This window comes from Rhipicephalus sanguineus, chromosome 4 (assembly GCF_013339695.2).
Source record: "Rhipicephalus sanguineus isolate Rsan-2018 chromosome 4, BIME_Rsan_1.4, whole genome shotgun sequence".
NCBI lineage: Eukaryota > Metazoa > Arthropoda > Arachnida > Ixodida > Ixodidae > Rhipicephalus > Rhipicephalus sanguineus.
In genome coordinates this window covers 173,192,476-173,211,165 of record NC_051179.1, presented here as the reverse complement: position 1 = coordinate 173,211,165, position 18,690 = coordinate 173,192,476, and the positions used below count along the sequence as shown (strand labels likewise).

Sequence of the window (18,690 nt, the reverse complement as noted above, 5' to 3'; positions counted from 1 at the left end):
CCATTATAATATCTAAAAAAATAAAAAAGAAATTACAGCATATCCACGGGTGAATGAAGAGCTTGGGCAAAGCTCCTGAAGCAATCATGTGTACACCGTGAAATGTTCAGTGGTTTCGCCCAGCAGTAATCAAAGCGATACGCCGCTTTGATTATTTTCCTTTTTCCGTTTTCCCTTCTTTTTTATTTTTGTTTTTTTTTTAATTTTTTGTATTTGTTATTTATTTATTTTTATTTGTTTTATTTCCTTATTTTTGCTTTTTATTTTTTTATTTATTTATTTTTCTATCTCTGAGGGACAGCGCCATCTAGTATATCGTCACCCAACTGCAGTTTGCATGAACCTCTATGGGACAGCCCCATCTAATATACTGTTGGGGAGATATTGCCGTGGTTACGCCTGACATGGGACAAGGTTAGACTAAGGGGAGCTACGCCCCTAAAAACAGATGGCGAACTCGCTAGCCTCGACCACATGCTCTGACGTTGCCCCTCGTTACGAGGCACGGACCCCATCAACGAAGACAAGCGGCTATCCGCAATCAAAAGCCGCGATGCCGGGGCTGAACTAGAGGTTGTCCAGAGGGCCCACGATGCGGCGGTCGGGTTTCGCCTGACTGTCCCAACGTGGGAGCGGCCCGCTGCGCGCTGAGGCGTGCACCTCAGGACGTTTGATAATTTTTTGCATCCATCCATCCATCTGCAAATATGAATGCTGCGTCATCCAAATCACGCAAGCAATGCTACTTGCGTTATCGAACGCATAAATGCGTTTCACTTTCTATAACCAACGCTCGTTGACATACAACGATGTAGCTCACGTGTTACAAATAGGGTCGCCGTTTAGGTGATGGATAATAACACGATACTTGCGAACCAATCTTTGTGCAAAACAATGCTTCGCGTGAGCTCTCGCACAACTAGGGTTGCGGCTGTTTTCTGTAGATTTGACAGAATGCCGGCTTTGGTACACAGCCGTACGCACATAGGCTGCCCCGTCAGCCATGCGAACGTTTTTTATTAAAATAATTCGTAAAGGTAGGAATACAGCAGGTGTGAAACCGTATACAGTGCAGTGCGTTTAGAGATACTGCATGTATAGCAAATATCCAACGTAGACCGTTCACTCACTTAAAATACCTGGCACTAACTTTCGGGATATGCTGAATACTGTATATCTGGCCTCTCAAAAGAATGGATAGAGGGGCCAGTTTGTAAAGCATCTATGAAATATGTGCGAATCTACGTCATTCGTAATCCCTCTCCGAGAGCTATCAGTTCTTTGAACAATATTGGTGGCCCCTTCAAAAAGGGCTGGGTCCTCTTTACAATAATTATGCGTGCTAAAAATTGCACAATGCATAACGGCACACGTGTGTATGAAAGGCAGAGGTACCTTTTCAGGCCATAGCCTTTCGTTCAATACCCCTTTATTGTAGCATGGACGAACTGAACAAACGAATTGATATCCCTTGAGTAGCTGATCCAAGTGTTTATGAACTCGTTCATTCCCGCAGTAACTATCATTCCTCTTCTTGCCTTTACAATATCATCATCGGGTATTGCATGGGCTCGTAAGGCGCGACAGTGGTGGCATGCTCCTTGTGCGTTATAAAGACAGCTCTCGCAATAGGGACAACTCTAATTTAGCAAACTGCTGTCAAACAGAAGAAAATAAATCACAAGAATCAGGTTGACAGTGTATGATCCTAGATAATTACATAAGCTCATTTGTTCAGTAAAGTCGGATAACTGCAGAAGAACTAGCTGATTGAAACGTTCTACACAATGCGGCGACTTTGTTCCTCTGGGACCTAATAACTAACAAAGAAACCTATGGAGCAGCCATATAAGGTTCCTACCTTATGTGTTTTCCACCTGTTTCCAGACGGACGCAGTTGGTTAGGCCCACGATGCCGCTCACACAGCGGTCTTCTGCAAGAAGCCACAGGTTATGTCCGCCAGGCTTGCATTCGAACTCAACAGCTTTAGTAGACAGCGCCCGAATCCATTCGTGCTTAGCACTGCTAACCTTAATGGTCTCCACATTTGCTACTTCTGCCAAGCTCTTCTTCCTCAGGAGTAGCAATGTAGCAAAATTATTGGACTTGAGTCCCACCAAGCAGAACCCATGTTGGTTGAACAATGACACCATGTCTTCGGCCACATGCGCAGTCAGAGACACTTTTCCATGTGACGATAATAAAAGTTCAGCCTGAGTAGTTGCTGTCCGCGCGGCAAGAAGAAGAAATTCTTGTTTTTTGCACTGCTCTGAGAGGTTTGCAGCTAGTGCTTCGAGTCTGTAAAAACCCCACGTAGGCAAGCAGCTAACAATCAAGTCAGCCTCGGGGAGTACAGTATTCGACTGAGACTGAGGGTCCCATGGGATTACTTTGACTGCTTCAGGAACTTCCTTTGGTGTAGCAATACCAGAAGACGGATAAGCAACAGTGTAGCCTACATTGAGCAATGCGTGGCTAATATGAAAGAAGGATGAGAGATGATGGACCAAAGGGTATTGGCCTTCTCGAGTGAATAACTCTAGAACGTGGATCTCCTTCACGCTGGTATTCTCAACCACCACATCGAGAAGATACCTGAGAGGATCTTCTTCGAGTAGTGTTGACATAATGATGTCACCTTCCAGCTCCCTCGTGTATTTAGCTACAGAAGACTGCATAATCAAATCTACCGGCATGGTAGATGTACGGACCTCTTCCTCTATGGTGGTCAGAATACGCAACAAGCCGTGGTTCTTGGTGCTGTCTGTGAGGTAGCGTTGCAGCCCCTGCCCAAAATGAGAATCCCTCTTGCTGGCGTGGCCAGTAAGGTTAGAGTTGCTACTGCGGCTACTTATGATGCCCTGTGCAACTAAATTGCAGTCATCAACATATTCTCGAATGGACGCTTCCCTCTGTTCCCTAGCAGCCTCATTGTCTATATACGGCACGAAGGTGTACGCATTAAGAAGAGGAGCCTGGTTTTCGACGCGCTGAGATGCGACGCTTCCCTTCAGTCCTTGCAATGTGATTCCACCGGAACGGCAAATGTTGCAAAACGGGTCGTAGGCAACGTCCATAACTGGAAAGAGAAGAACGGAGTTTTAGGAGAAAAGATACAGTGCCTGGTTATGGAAAGAATAGCATCGGTTATTATTGCTGCTTCTATATTTTTCAACACCACCTATGTGGCCTTTCTTGAATCAAATATGATGCAAAAGCGTATAGACTCAAAGCGATAGCGATTTGTAACGTATTAATAATGCATCATTGCGTCAGTGGCACGAAATAGGCGCGCCAGCCGCCCTTCCCATCGCTTATAGCATATTAAAGGGCTACATCTGAAACACGACAGGGGGACGCACATAACACAGTGGTCACACAGGAGGAAATGCACAAAAGAAGACACGAAGACAGGAAAAGCGCTAGACATAGACATCAAGAATGGATGTTTTGCGCTCGTCCTGTCTTCGTGTCTTGTCTTATGTATGTGTGTTTATATCTTTCACTGAAAAGTGGTTTCCAGTTCAAGCAACCAATTAGCCCGAATTACAGCTTTGATTGCTAACAGGGATCGGGAGAGTCAGCTGGCTCTGCTCGACCCAGCCCAGCAAGCCGCAAAGGCCAATAGGGCCCTAGACTGATGACTGCACCCACTTGTCCAGAAACGTTATATTACAGCACAGCAGAGCTGTTGTGGTGGAGTTCTGCCGTGTGTCGCAAATAGAAAATTATCATCATCATGAACCGGCACGCGCTTAACGACCGCCCGGGAATTCCGTACAGATGGTCAAGAAAAGAACCCATTTTAGCACGACTTAGTGCAAACTGCGCTAATCTTTTCAGTAAAGTTTCCACTACTACTACTACAAGTACATTATTTTCCGACTGTCATAGTGACAGAGAGAAATGTCCATTTCATGCAACGTAGAGCGAACATTGAGAAACCAGCCAAGCAATGTGATTCAGGCGTGTTCATCACTAAGCATTTCATAGCTAACAAATTATACCTTCAAAGTAGTCATTATAGGACTCTGGAGAAGAGAAGATGAATGACGGCACTCCTTGTGCACTACAGCTCTTAGCGAAACGAAATTGTGGAGTGACGGCATGGTATAGAGGTAGTAAAACGTCTTATGATTAAGCCAAGTCAAAGCTTCTTTAGATATGGTGAGGTGTCCGGAGCTAAGTTATTCCTAATAATGGTATTTCACATATTTCGGAGGCTAATCAACGAAGAACCCATAATTGAAATTGCCCTTTGATGAGTTGGTGTGCAATACCACACTTTTCGCGGTTACTTAGCTGTATGAAGCTTTGGCATATGCCACTGGACCGGTGAGTGGAGAGCGTTGTTTGAAAGGGTTATGTTGGCCGCCTCCAATTTCTTGCGCAAATCAGTAACTGTATATGCAGGCGATCGAAATATCCAACGTAAACGTACAGAAGCTTCAAATGGGTCTGCTTTTTAAAATGTACTCTTGCTACATTATATTGAAAGAGGCGCAAAAGACCGATTATAATGCATACGGACACACTTACCGCCATTTCGCGCTTTCTCGGCGACTCCTACATGCATATTGGGGTCAATGCGGCATGACTGAATCTTCACAGGCAGCCTGCAAGTTCTCTTCGCATTGTGTAGGATGCTCATCTGGAGCATAGTGTCAATGAAAGTTACCCAGTTGCCGTGCCATTCAAGCTCTCCGTACGGTTCTGAAAACAGCAATGAACTTGAGCGAACAAAGAACAGAGTCCAAGTAGCAATGCCCTATTCGATTACAAAAAAGTAATCGTAGAGTAACGTTGCATATCATTGGCTGGGCACACCAGCTTGATGCCACCAACGCTACTGCCATGTTCAAGTCATTAGGCTTTCAGTACAGAGAACGCAAACAACCATCCGTAGCACTTTTCATTCGTATGTTGAAAGCAATTTATATATATATATATATATATATATATGCCATCAAGGTTACACTCCTGCAAAGTGGTTTCTCCAGTACAAGGGAGCGTGAACAGCGCGAATCATCATATATGATTTCTAAATTTAATACATTCAAGGCTGGACAAAACAACAATCCGGGCATACTGCCTTCAATTCGTGCTCTGTAAGATGCAAGTTAATAATAATCTTATTGGAAGTTCTCTCTCTTTTTCATTTTTTTATTATAGTTTATTTTATTATTTTTTCTGACATCGCTTCAGGAGCACGCTGTCGGACATACAGCATTCTCACACGCATTCCAATCTTAAGGTATTCTCCATTTCCTTCATAAGCATTAACTGGAGCCACAAACCGGTTATCGTGACCACCTGTTTTTTAGTGAATGTGCCTTTGTACACTCTTCCCGCACTTCTACTAAGCTTTTTCAGTTGACTGCCTTTAAGCGCTATACCTTCTTGTGAAGCTTCATCCCCTCACAGGCTTCAGGAGCAAATGGGGAGGGGGGAGCCGAAGACGTGAGGGGTGACAATGGGCTGGAGGAATGCACCCATGTTGTGTTGGGGCTTCAAAGCATTGGAACTCGACTAGTGACTACAGGAATGTACCTCACCTGGACGATCTTTGTATATCAGCGTAGTTTTTGTTTTCTTTCTTTTTTTCTTTTTTTCAGGAAACTCGTCTGTTTAGTAGGCCAAAGTATGTGCACGCGGGGTGTTCACGACTTTTTTTATTTTATTTTTCTTCTCTTTTTGTTTTCAAGAAACACGTGTTATTCTTATGTCAGTCAAAGTATGTGCACAAGCGTATTCGCGACTCTTTTTAGTCAGGTTTCTTACTTCTCTCTCTCCTCCCTTTTTTTCTGTATGTACTTTTTCTTAACCTTTTTCTCTCCCTCTCGGCTCGGAGAACGATGATATAAAAGCGCATAGAAGCCTGGTAAATTTCATCCTGATGAAGATCGGTCTGCGATCGAAACGTCGACAAATGAACAGTTTTTTGAAAGCCGATACCTTTTTCCTGTATATATATATATATATATATATATATATATATATATATATATATATATATATATATATATATATATATATATATATATATATATATATATATATATTGTCATGGCGATGAGCAGCGGCCGAGCTTGGGCCCTCGTGCTTGACCAGCACGAGGAGGAGAAAGACGAGGCAGAATAGAACAGCCCGCCTAGCGAACAGGTGTTGTGTCTATTTCTCTCGTCTTTACAATGGCGCAGCCGTCGAAAGGTAACCCCAGCTGTTAGTTTGAGGCAACGCGTCTTCCAGAGGAACGCCGGCACGCTTCCTCGCTGATGGAACCCGCATGTATACCACCGCGGCAAGCATCCATCCCACCATCAGCGGACGGCGTCCAGGCCTCCATTGTGGTTCCGGGGAACTACTTGTCCGGTGACGTGCTACTTCGCGGCAACAATGCGCACGGGCTCCTCTCACCCAGGGACGGCGTACATGCCTCCTCGCCACCACCTGCCAATCTGTCGGCGCTTCAGGCACCGTCCGTGGACGGCGTCCAGGCCTCCTCGGCGGCTCAAGCCTCCTTCATCGACACCGCAGTACCAGTTCACGACAAGCCATCACACGGGTACCGGTTACCTCGGAACGCGGTTGACGCTTCAAACGGCAAGGATCCCGGGAATGCCGTCCACGCTTCCCACAGCGACAACGGCTTACTCAGTACTCCATCGGCACCCGAGCCGCTTAGGGGTGCTTTCCAAGCTCCCTCGGACAAGGGTCCCTCCTCTGTGAGTACGCCGATCGTGTCATACTCCTCGGACGTCACCACAGACACCCCGCTCGGATCGCCCGAGAGCGCCGCCGAGCTTTCCGCCACCATCGCGCGACTCCGAGTCACGGTGAACGCCTTGGCAGCGTCAATCTCCGTGCTGTGTCCTGCCGCCTTGCCAGCACTGCATTCGCTCAGTGCCGCGTTGGCCGCCGCCGCCTCGCAAGACCATGAAGAGAGCTCACCCGAGAGCCGCAGAGAGCTGCGGTGTGCCCTCACGGAGCTCTCATGCCAACTCGACTGGTTGGCGTCGTCATGCCCCGGAGTTTCGCCTACCGTAGCACCATCACCGGCTGCCTGCGAACTACCGGAATTCCGCGGCTTCCAGGACGACGTTTTCCTTTGGATTGAAACCATCAACTCGCTCGGCACCCGCCACGCCTGGACGGACCATCAAAAATGGATGATTGCCATCGACAGCCTTCGCGATGCCGCTAAGGCATGGCATGCCTACGAGGGCGTCAGGCAGCCATCCTGGTCGGCATGGTGTGCAAAAATTACAAATCTTTTTCGTCCTCTTTCACATGCGTGTGACCCTATCTCCCCAGACCCACTCTCGACCGTGCATGGGGGCTGTGAGGCACACCACCTCGACGGCGCCGCTCGGACGTGCACAAACCTGCCCGCCGCCCGAGATCAAGCTCGCGAGGCACAGCGCTTCTATGGTGCAGCTGTGCCCTTCACCAACGTGCCCTTTCTCGGGCATCAAGCTCATGTGGGGCACCAGCTCGATGGGGCATCGGTGCCCTCGAGCCCCACGGCAGAAACCCTCTCGGGCTGTCCTGAAACTGACGTCCGACGCCCGTCCTACACTCCGTTGCTGGTCTCCGCCTCTGCGCCGGTACACGACATCTCAACATCACTGAGAGAGGGCGAGACCACTCCTCGTCCAGCACAGTTGGAGGAGCCGGCCCCAGATTCGCCTTCGCTGGGACACATACAGACACCAGCTCCTGTCGTGCTTGACACGCCTACAGTACAGGCGCCGGAAGAGGCCAAGGTATTCATCCCTGTGCTAGACGACGAAATTCATGAGGGACACAACCTCGGCACTGAATACACTCGCAGCAGCCTCTCGAGCGAGATCAACGCAGAAGGCCGCGGGGCAGACGCCGGCCGCGAACAGAGTTTTCCGCCGAGTATCTCGAATTCCGCGACGTTGCCAGAGACCACGACCACCTTCGCGCAAGTGCCAGCACCTCTCGTGTCTTGCCCACCTTTCGCGAAGGTACCGGAAGAGCCCATGACACACACCAGTGACACCACTGTGCTCTCAGACCCGCCGGAGCCGCTTCTACTGCTTGGAGAGCATTCCTTGACCGAATGCGCACCCACTCACCGCATGTTCAGTGACAAGGTTCTCCGGGACAAGCGCAAGAATGTTGCCCTGTCGATAACCCCAGAGCCCATTGAAATAATATCTTCTATCCCGAATAAGCCTGCTGTAGAACCCCCAGCCAAGGCACCCGGCGTGTCTTCTCAGATGCTGTTCCGGCAAGCTTCTTTGGCCGTGCCGCGTCTGCCGCTTTCTCCACGACCCAGCCGAAGCCCGCCGACAGATTTATCTATGGCAGCTGTCCACGGAAAGTCCCTGAGTGGCCGAGACCGACCACAACGATGTAGCCAGTCTCGTCCTCCAGATACCCGCCTGTCAGGTCCCCAAACGAAATCGCAGCGTGGTCGGGACAGACCACCGAGGTGCAGTCAATACCGCCCATCAGAAGCGTCATCGGCAAACTCCAAGCCGAGTTCCAGGATTGTGGTGAACGAACACAGTGACACAGCCAGCATCTGCCACCAGAGACATTATCGGTGGCTTTGCTCTTTGGCAGTCATGGCCGAGTGTCATGACGATGAGCAGCGGCCGAGCTTGGGCCCTCGTGCTTGACCAGCACGAGGAGGAGAAAGACGAGGCAGAATAGAACAGCCGGCCTAGCGAACAGGTGTTGTGTCTATTTCTCTCGTCTTTACAATATATATATATATATATATATATAAACCGCGGCTGCAACTGCTGACGAGGGTGGCAACTCAGCCAGACGAGTGCTTGGGGGTGGTATCAAACACATCGTCGCTTCTTTCCCGTTTGACTTAAGTGTAACAGTATGTATGGCAAACTAAGTGGATCTGCATAACACACACAAACCCGCTAATAGCAGTTCAATTTTCTTTACGGAACGCGTCTGCTTTTGGAACCATCTTGATAGGAAGCGCACGACTTTTAGAAGACACGAAAAACGAGTGAGGACACGAAAGACACAAAGACACGTCTTTCGTGTCTTATAAAAGTTGTGCGCTTCTTATCAAGATGGACCCATACGAACTTGCCCGATAGAATTGTTTAGTAAGTTGCTGTTGGAACCAGTGCCATACCGGTGTTGGAATTTCGCTTTGGAGGTGTTCCCTCCTTGTTTATGGCACCGAGTCAAAAGGGTTGATTGCAAGTCGCTAAGGCCAGACAATATTCACGAAACCACTTTTCTTCTTCTGTACTGCTTGCTCAGATAATGCTGGCGTGTCTGAACTGGTCCGCTCAAGTTGATCTTTAACACGAAACTTGCATTGCTGCGCTCCGATCTTGTTATCCTTCATCTCCGTAATGATGCTGCTTGCCATCTTGTAACGGTCGTGAATCTCTTCCCTCTGCTCCTGTTGCCACCTTCTGAAACTGTGGACATTCACAAAAAAAAACTTCGGCGCACCACGCGAGCTCTCATACCTCCGCGTGGTTCGTCAAGAGGAGGTGACCAGAGTTCATGTGGGTGCGGCTCTGACACCTTCAATCCGCGCGAAGTAGGGGTACACTAAAGTAACTTCGAGCTGCAAATTTTGTACTGTGCCAGTGCGGGAGGCAGACCTAAACCACCTTTTATGAACATGCCCTGGTCGACAGGCGGCTCGTGGACACCACGTGCGGCGTACGGGGCTTCAGCACACCAGGCCGCCTGACTTCCAGCGATGGATATTCGGTCCGAATCAAAGGTGCCACGTTGACACGTTGCGACTGCGTAGCGCGCTCATATCATTCGGAAATTACAGCGTCCAGGGGATAACAAGACGCATAAGTATAAAAAAGACCGGATGGCTGCTAGTAGATTGTTTTGGGTTAGACATGTTTCGTGAGGCACCCGCTGGCGCTCCTTTTTTGATGTCGTCCTACATTTACTTTCATATAAAGTAAAACCGCGGTGATACGAATCTCAAGGGTAGCGTTTATTATTGGTATCACCCGAAATTCATATCACCAAATAAAAACAGCAACAAACGCATTTGCGGAGATTTATTTATGCGAGAAGAAGTCCCGGATGTCCATCTGGACTATCTTCTTCGCCAGGTCGGCCATCAACGAAGCCTGGAACGTAATGAACTGTGCTACGTTCTTTCACGAACACTCTCTTAAGCCACACCACCCCTAATAATGTCCAGAGCATGCATTATTTCGGCTGTCGACGGAGGCTGTTCACTAGCACTCAGTCATCGCTGCTCGCCATTTCAGGATGTGATGGCGCCACTTCATTCAGTAGTTCGTCAACCGTGTGCAGTCCACACGTCGCAAGGTGGTCGTCCGCGGTGACAAAGTCGTCTGCGGAACACTCAACTCTAAGCTGTTCCCATTCCTCTATGTCGCCCTCTGACTCCTGCGAGGTTGTCGCCGCAGATTCCACAACGCTGCATTCGCCAAAGCAGTTCGCTATAGTTATGTGTGCGGCAAGAACCACGTGATGGCGATGATGTGCAGCTCGCCCAACAGGGCGATCTGCAAGTTATCGTCTTTGCATTCGATTATGGCCCAGAGTTGACGCACAAGAAATCTTTTGAAGTAGGGCTTGGCAGTCCGTATGATGCCGTCATCTAACGGCTGTAGATGCCTTATCGTGTTGGCCGGCCGAAAAACAAATTTTATATTGCTAAGCGTTATTACTTAAGGTGTGCGGCGCGCTGGTCCAGAAGCAGGCCCGACATCTTGCGGTCCAAGTGTGCCAGGACTCGAGAAATATAGCCGACGTCATCCAAACCTTCTTGTTGGCCTTGTAAGTGCACCAAAGGCGCCCGGCCAACTTGAAGCAGCGAGGATTCTAATAGCGGCCAGTGACGGTGATCTTCAACTTCTCCGAACCGTCGGCGTTGCAGCAAAATAAGACTGCTACGCGCTGCTTACTTTTCTGGCCGCCTTGACAATATTCGCCCTTACGACAAAGGCTTTTTTTCGCGCTGTAGGATATAAAAGAGACCGGCCTCATCTGCATTAAAGATATTGGCTCCTCGTAGCCAGCAATGAGTGACGGCTTCGTGCTTGAAATCCAGCCGTTCACAACTGCGTAATCGACTTTTAGGGGCGAAGCATCCTAGGGTCTCGGCATGTCAGCGGGCATCATCATCTGCTGTGGCGGCGTGCATCGTAGTGTCCTGTCCATTTACTTGAGCGCAAGAGAGCGCTCCACCGCCTCAGCGCTCGCCAAGTGGCGAGAGAGAGCGAACGGCGCGCGTTGACTATGGAAACGCTCTTTCTGCGATGAACGCTGAACTACCAGCTCGCAACGAACGAGAACGCACCCTCGCCCGCAAGGAGACAACTCCGACGCAGGCAGCGCCTGCTAGCGAGTATTTTTATTGAAAAAACCGACTGCTCGGGCTGCACAACCGCTCACCGGCCATCCCGTACATATAGGCACTGGACCTTGACCTGCAATGTAGTGCCGCTTGGAGAGTTCTCTTGTACGCAGTTGAGCAATAAAAATTCGCTGCGTGCGCGTTAACTAAAAGCGAAATGCGGGTTTCTGTGTCTAATCTATTTTATGTCTCTCATTGTCCATTAGCAGTGATATTGCTGTGCGAACCACTGGCGCACACTGCACGCTTTTCCCTCCATAGGTTTCAAGTTAGTCGAGCTGAAACGCCCTTTCTTACATCCTTCGTCACTCGCCAATTTTTGCCGTCGACGCTGACGATTTCGTACGCTAGACCATGTCTACGCTTGAAACGATGAGCCCATGTACCGGAGGCCTGAAAACAGTCCGCGCCGAGTGACATTGGGATCTCAGAGAATTTTTGTTGAAGAAGCTGGCCGTCGACATTCACCCCAGCAGCCGTGAACTCTCTTAGTCACGTTAAAAGGGCGTCCTCCACCTTTACATATTGTGCTGTCTTTGCCTCCTTCGCATCGGCGCTGAAGCGTTGTACGTTGCGCATGATTTCATCACGCTGTCCAATAATGGTGGAGAGAGTCGATGGTGCTAGACGTTGCTCTTTGGCACCGTCGATTTTTTTTCTTTTGGGGTCTTCGTCTACCTCTATAAGAATTCCGAGCTTCTCCTTGAACGAGAGCACTTTCCGCTTCCTCGACATGGTGCCTAGGAGGTAATAATAAGAATAATATCTGGTGTTTAGCGCCCCAAAAACTACGGTATCATTATGAGGGACGCACGTAGTGAAGGGCTCCGGAAATTTCGACTACCTGGGGTTCTTTAACGTGCTGCTGAATGTAAGTGCACGGGCCTGAAACATTTGCGCCTACATCGAAAATGCAGCCGCTGCGGCCGGGATTCGATCCCGTGCCCTTCCGGTGAGCAGTCGAGCGCCATAACCACTAGACCACCATGGCGGGGGGCCTTGGAGGTACGTACGGGGTGATCAGTCACAGTGAGGCTCGTCAGATGGAAAGTGCGAACGAAGAGCTGAGAGAACTCTGTTGGGAGATGCCTGCAAATGGACTGCTCCAGCGATGAGCCGTTGCTGCTAGCTGCTAGGCCTGCGAGAATTCCGGCTGAGCCATCTCTACTCATAGAAGCGGAGGCCCACCCTTCCCCACTCACCGTTTGCTACCCCCCCCCTACCTCCAAACATGGAAGCGGTCAGACCGGCGGAGCCACTTCTGCTGCTCCACACAACGGTGCCGCCCCCACCGTTCTTTTCTGGGCCTCTCTCTCTCTTAAGATAAGCAGCGCAAAAAAGCAGGGCGACGGAAAGAAAACGCGCAGGACATGCGCTGTTTTTCAGAATTAGGGGGTTTCCGCGACAGGCCACTTTGACTGTTAATGTTTTTAGTGGTTTCCTGCCATTGTATTTTTTTCCTGTAGTTTTTAAATGCGAAGCATTTCTTAGCGAACCTCTGGCACTTTGAGCGTTTCTATCTACGTATCTATCTATCTATCTATCTATCTATCTATCTATCTATCTATCTATCTATCTATCTATCTATCTAGCCGCCTACGTCTGGGTGCTCTCATGATAGCCTCCTTAACTTGGTGCAGACCAAAATTTGCGTGGGAGGGTAAGAACATTTGGGGAATATCAGTGCCAGGTCAGGAAATGAATAACGTTAAAATCCTGTCGCGTACGTCGTCAACCATTTCCACTAGACACGTGTGGCACATACCCGTTTACCACAGGCCGCGGTGTACGGGTATGCGCCACAGGTGATTGACAGTTTATGTCTACCCAGGAACGGTGAGAACAGACATTGGTAACCTAAATGCTATAGCGTTAAGGAAAACCAACATCGGCACCCTTGACTCAACGAATTGAAAAAATGAAAATTAGGATCCCAGGAGGAATCGAACCCAAGTATTCTGCGTGGCAATCAGGTATGCTACCACTGAGCCACGCCAGGTCTATAAACTGGTTTGCAAAAACAGCCTACACAGGCGTAATGGCGGTGCAACGTCAATTGTAGTTGTGGTGCTGGCTATCTAATTTTACAAGAAAGCAATAAACCCTACATGATACTCCTACGATATGTACACTCCTACGATACAGGCGTCATATCAGATTAACATCTGTAGTTCCAGTGATGGCTCCGCTTTTATAGCAGTCTAATAAACATTACGTTTGTATTTCTGTCGTTCAGCAAGCTATATTGAAGCATTGCTCGACCCGGAGAAATACATTAACGAAAGTTACATATGATATCCACATCACCGCACCGTAAAGTTCACTTCGTCCACCACGACGACGCAGTGTCCTCTTCATTTCTTACGAGGATGGACGATGGCCTTATGCTGACCGAGGATGATGCCAGATTAATTGACAGCCGCTTTCTACACTAGGCTACGTAGGCCACGTACGCCCAGGTAGTCTACGATTACGACAAACATCATCCACTGATGTTGGTCTACGTAGCACTATCCAGGGCTACCAGCCTCGACGGCCTATACCTCACCAGCGCGAAGTTTGGCTTCAGGTTCCGGCATTTCGCCGGCTCTGTCGACAGATAATTTGTCGACGAAATGACCGAGGCATCCACGAATACCAACAGCTCTACTATACCACATACTTCCCTAGACATGGACCCCTCGTCACCACGATCACGACCGGATCCTATAACAAGTCATGACCAGCTGCTGGTGCTCACTCATCACGGTGATGGTGCCGTTGTTCAAGAACTGTCAAGAATTTCTTGCACACATGCACACGGGTTCGTGAAACGTGCGTGTGTTCTCGGGACATGTATAAGCACTATATATCAGCTTACCGCTTCTGGTGTTGGTAATACCCACGTTGCCATTGGCAGCGTTACCCAACCGCAAACAACTGGTTATATAACACATATGCGTCGCTTCAACATGTATATCTGTGCGTATAAAATTTATACAAATCTTTAGCGTCATTTTGTAACGTGTCGCTAAGTAAACAAAGTTACGCCACAGTCACATACCCCTCGCATGCTTCGCATAACGTCGACTACCACGGTACGTGGGATCTGCCGAATTTTTTTCCCTGTTTTTTTTTTCTTATTGGTCGCACAAGTACTTATATGATGCTGTCATGTCACTAAATATTCAGTTGGAAGCAGCGCTTGTCCTGTGTGTTTTCTTTCCGTCGCCGTGCTTCTTTGCGCCGCTTAGCTTAAGTATGTACGGCCAACTAGCCCAGTCAGGTACTTTGTCATCTGTCCTTTGTTATCTCTCTTCGGTGAGGCGCGGAAAGAAGAGGGAGCACGCCTCGACGCGGCCACCGTTCGCTCATTCGTATCAACCGCACCGTTGCGTATGAACGTTCGGAACACCCGAAATATAGCCCATTGAATAATGAAACCTTCGGCCGGGGCATAGTACGAATTCGTATCAAACCGAAATTCGTACCAGTCGTGATCGTATCACCAAGGTTTCAATGTATGTTGAAGTAATGGTCGGGACGGGGGCAGTTAACTACTTGCATTTAGCGCAGCCAACTCGACCGAAGTTGTTCTAAAGCTATCCAGTCTACTGCGAAAATGACAATACGTAAGTCTGATCATAACTATATCATTTAAAAAAGATAAGTCCTTGCATATCTCGCGGCAAACCACAAACTAAGCAATCGCAGCATCCCAGGGCAGTGAATCTCAAATATTACATTTCATTTCCATTTCTTACGGAACACGGCTTGTCGAGCAAACCGGCAAACGTAATTAAACTATTAAAGATGGTTTGCTTGCCATATTCAGCAAATGAACTTCAATGCAACATTGTTTACCACGCTGAATATGTGAATTTAGGTGACGGATTTCTTCTACCACCGCTGCTGACAATGGGCAGTATGAATCGTCTGAACAAGTGCGTATATAATAGGTCTGATTCCGCACGCAGCTCACTGAGCAGTACATGCTACAAGTATTGCATTCATATATACAGCTCAATGATACAAGCACTACCACGTCATACAAGTTCACTTGCGAACTGACCCGTGTTGCGCGAGTCACGCGCCCTAGACGCTAGTGGATACGATGATGCGCTGTCATGATCGAGAATGCGGACTTGATTTTGGGCCACAGTATGCATTTCCATAGGGCGCAAATTCAAGTACACTCATGTGCTCGCATTTAGTTCCATGTAACCTAAATCCAGGTGATCAAATTTTAGCCGGAGTGCCTCACAACCACGTATGTCATATTTACTTTGTGATATTTAAAACGAAAGTTTTGAGCCAGCGCTGTCAGTACTCTCATAAATAATTATGGTATGCCCTGAGACATTGCTCTGTCACGATTAAACGTAATAAGCAAATATTATTGCCGTATGGTTATTCTCTTGAGAAAGTGAACTCCGAGTCCATAACTTAGCTAGTTGTTTCCGCATGTTAACTTCGTTTGAAAGGGGGCACAAGGTGCATTGGCCTATACCTCGAAATGCGTTTGCGTGAACGGCTTTTGCTACCATTGTTGAACATTACGTTTAAAGAGTAGAACTGCAACCTGCCTCGCTGAGCTAGCAGATTATGCATGAAGTCAAGCGTATGATAACTGTACATGAATGCATTATGCATTTCCGAGTCACTACAGTGATGGCTCCTCCTGCACACCAAGAAGCACCTAACACATTTCATGTAGCTCTCCAAAGCTTGGTTGTCCGTTCTATAATCCCCGACTTTTTTGCTACCATCAGCAGTCGTGTGTTCAGTCAATGAGTCGATTGAGTCAGAAATACTGGTTTCTGTAAGTAGGACGTCAACTAAGGCAGTGTCAATGTCAAATGGTTTTGGTGTCTTATTTTGTTATCTTCTGTTTCGTGCTGTGGTTCACTCAATTCTATGCCAAACAACGAATTTGTGCGTGTTGCGGTACACAATTATACGTAAGCGGTCGTTCTTTAAAGCAGGAGTTCGAGGTTTGTGCTTGGCTGTCTGTTATCATTGATTGTCTTTGTTAGCATACCAGCTTGATCCCGTGGGCAAACATACGTGCATGAATGTTTGTTTTACTGCGCGAAGTTACGCAACCGTATACTCTATATTACGTACATATTCGCAAAACCATTTCTTTTACACTGAAACAGCCTGCCTCGTAAAAGCCAGTGACAGGTTTAGAATAGAGCACTGCACGGGCCCCGGCCGGGCTCGGCCCGGTGATCTTCGGGCTCGGGTCGGGCTCGGGCCTGAGCCAGGCTCGTATTAGGCCCGGGTCGCGAGTTTGTAATATGCAGAGCGCTCAACGCATGGCAACGGCAGCGGCGCGCTATTGGCTGCGCGCACAAAGGGACGCCGCTGCGGAGTTCCGCCTAGCAACGGCCGCCACGACGCATGCCACAACGAGACGACGCGCTCTCCTTCTCGGGGTGCCTTTCGCGGGAATTTTAAACGGTGAACGCGGCCGCCGGGCCCCGTGGAATTTTCGTCGCCGCTTGTGAACTGCTACTGCTCTCGCGTTGACCGAAGACGCCGTCGTCGCCGTAAGGTTCGGCTGTGTTTTGTGCATTTTGTTTTGTTATAACGGTGAACACGTTCGCCCATGAACATTTGTGTTGTCGCCACTGTCTTTTGTTCCTTGGCGCTGCAGCAAGACGTGATCGGCCGTTGTGTTCCACTGTGCGTTTCTTTTTTTTTTAACAGTGAACACGCTCGCCCTTGAATATCTGTGCTGTCTGCTGTGTCTTTTGAGCCCTTGCGTTTTCGCAAGACATAATCGTTGTTGTGTTGGGCTGATTGTTTTTGTTTATTTTTTTTAACGCTGAACACGCTTTCACGTGAGTATATGTGTTGTCGCCAGTGTTTTTTGCGATCTCGCGTTGTCGCAAGACATGATCGCCGTGGGTTCGAGTGTGCCTTGTGTTTTTTTTTTATTATTTTTTTTTCGAGGTTGTGTAGAAGATGACGGCTTGAAGACAAACACATCGTGGGTTGTAGACTTCGTGAAGTCAACATCAAGGTGTGAAAGGTAATACAAAAATGGTGTTTCATAACTTCAAAAAGAGCTTGCGGAATCTTCTGTGGTAATTTAACTTCATGCTTTGGGGATAATGTCCAATGATCAGCCGTTCTCAATTAGGTCGTATTATGTGTGCACTTGGCCCCCCTTATACGTGGCGTGCAGTTGGCAAAACAAAATCGAAAAAGTGCCGCAGGCACATAAGTAATTGTGTTCTAGTTATTTTCATATGTTATGGCGTAGGTACCATAGGATGGGAAAATAATTAGAGCAATCAGAGCGCAATGTGAACGAGATCTACATTATGGTTGGATCTCACGAAAGTATTCCACAAACCTGCACATTTCACTTAGGTCACCGACTTCAACCTCACTTAGGTCACCAACTTAAACCTAGGAGAAATATCATACAATTACATCCGATACTTCGTAACGTATAGGAAGGTTACCTTCAACATGGGGGAACTCGAGTCTCAGGTGAGGGGCATGGATAGTTTAGTTACACCTCAGGGCTCAGAGCATGAGCATGATATTGCTCATGCTCTTAATCTCATTATGACAGGATTGTCAGAAAAAAACGCGAAGATATCGAAGGAATCAATCGCTCCGTATACATGGATGATGTTGCCATATGGATCTCGCAAGGCAGTGATGGGTAAATAGAACAGAAGTTACAGGAAGTGGTAGATGAAGTGGAAGTATACCTCACAGGCACTAGGCTTGAATTTTCACCAGAGAAATCAGAACTTTACAGTGCATACTTAACAGGAGGTGGCCCAAGAGATACATGAAGGAGAGAGAGTGCGAGGAGATACAGACTTGCACGAAAAGGTCCCCATCATTGAACAAGTTAGGGTCCTTGTACTCAACATTGAGTCGAAGCGAACTAACAGCAATACTCTTATAAAAATAGTGACTAAGGTCACTAAGGCAATTGGCTGATCAGGAGAATCACAAGCAAGTATATCACGGAATGAAGGAGGCTAGCATTCTTAGGCTTAAATGGAACAAGACAGAAAAGGACAAAATCAATATTTTCGTAAGGAAAGCTTTTTTGCCCGAAAGCACCAGCATAGAGAGATTAACGCACCTGGGCATGCATAACGCCTTAAAAGGATTGATTGAAGCTCAGTCGGAAAGAATTGCCAGCACCGCGACTGACAGAATATAGATAAATTACAAACCATAACCAGCAAGGACCCAAGGTTGCATCGGCCAGAGATTGAGAGCCAGATTGACATTGAAAATTTACTAAAAAAGAAATACAAACAAAATTGAATTTGGGCAGTAGAACGAGCACAGC

The 18,690-nt window shown here is 47.9% G+C and overlaps 1 protein-coding gene across 1 annotated transcript in view; it reads right to left on the bottom strand.

The window, feature by feature from the left end:
• LOC119390905 (fatty acid synthase) overlaps positions 1 to 18,690 on the bottom strand; it is a 277,784-nt gene that overhangs the window by 126,317 nt on the left and 132,777 nt on the right. Inside the window, exons 15-16 of the mRNA XM_049415426.1 lie at positions 4,541 to 4,714; positions 1,862 to 3,080 (exon numbers count right to left, since the gene is read on the bottom strand). Of these exons, the coding sequence (XP_049271383.1) occupies positions 1,862 to 3,080; positions 4,541 to 4,714 (1,393 nt within the window). The remainder of the gene's footprint in view (positions 1 to 1,861; positions 3,081 to 4,540; positions 4,715 to 18,690) is intronic.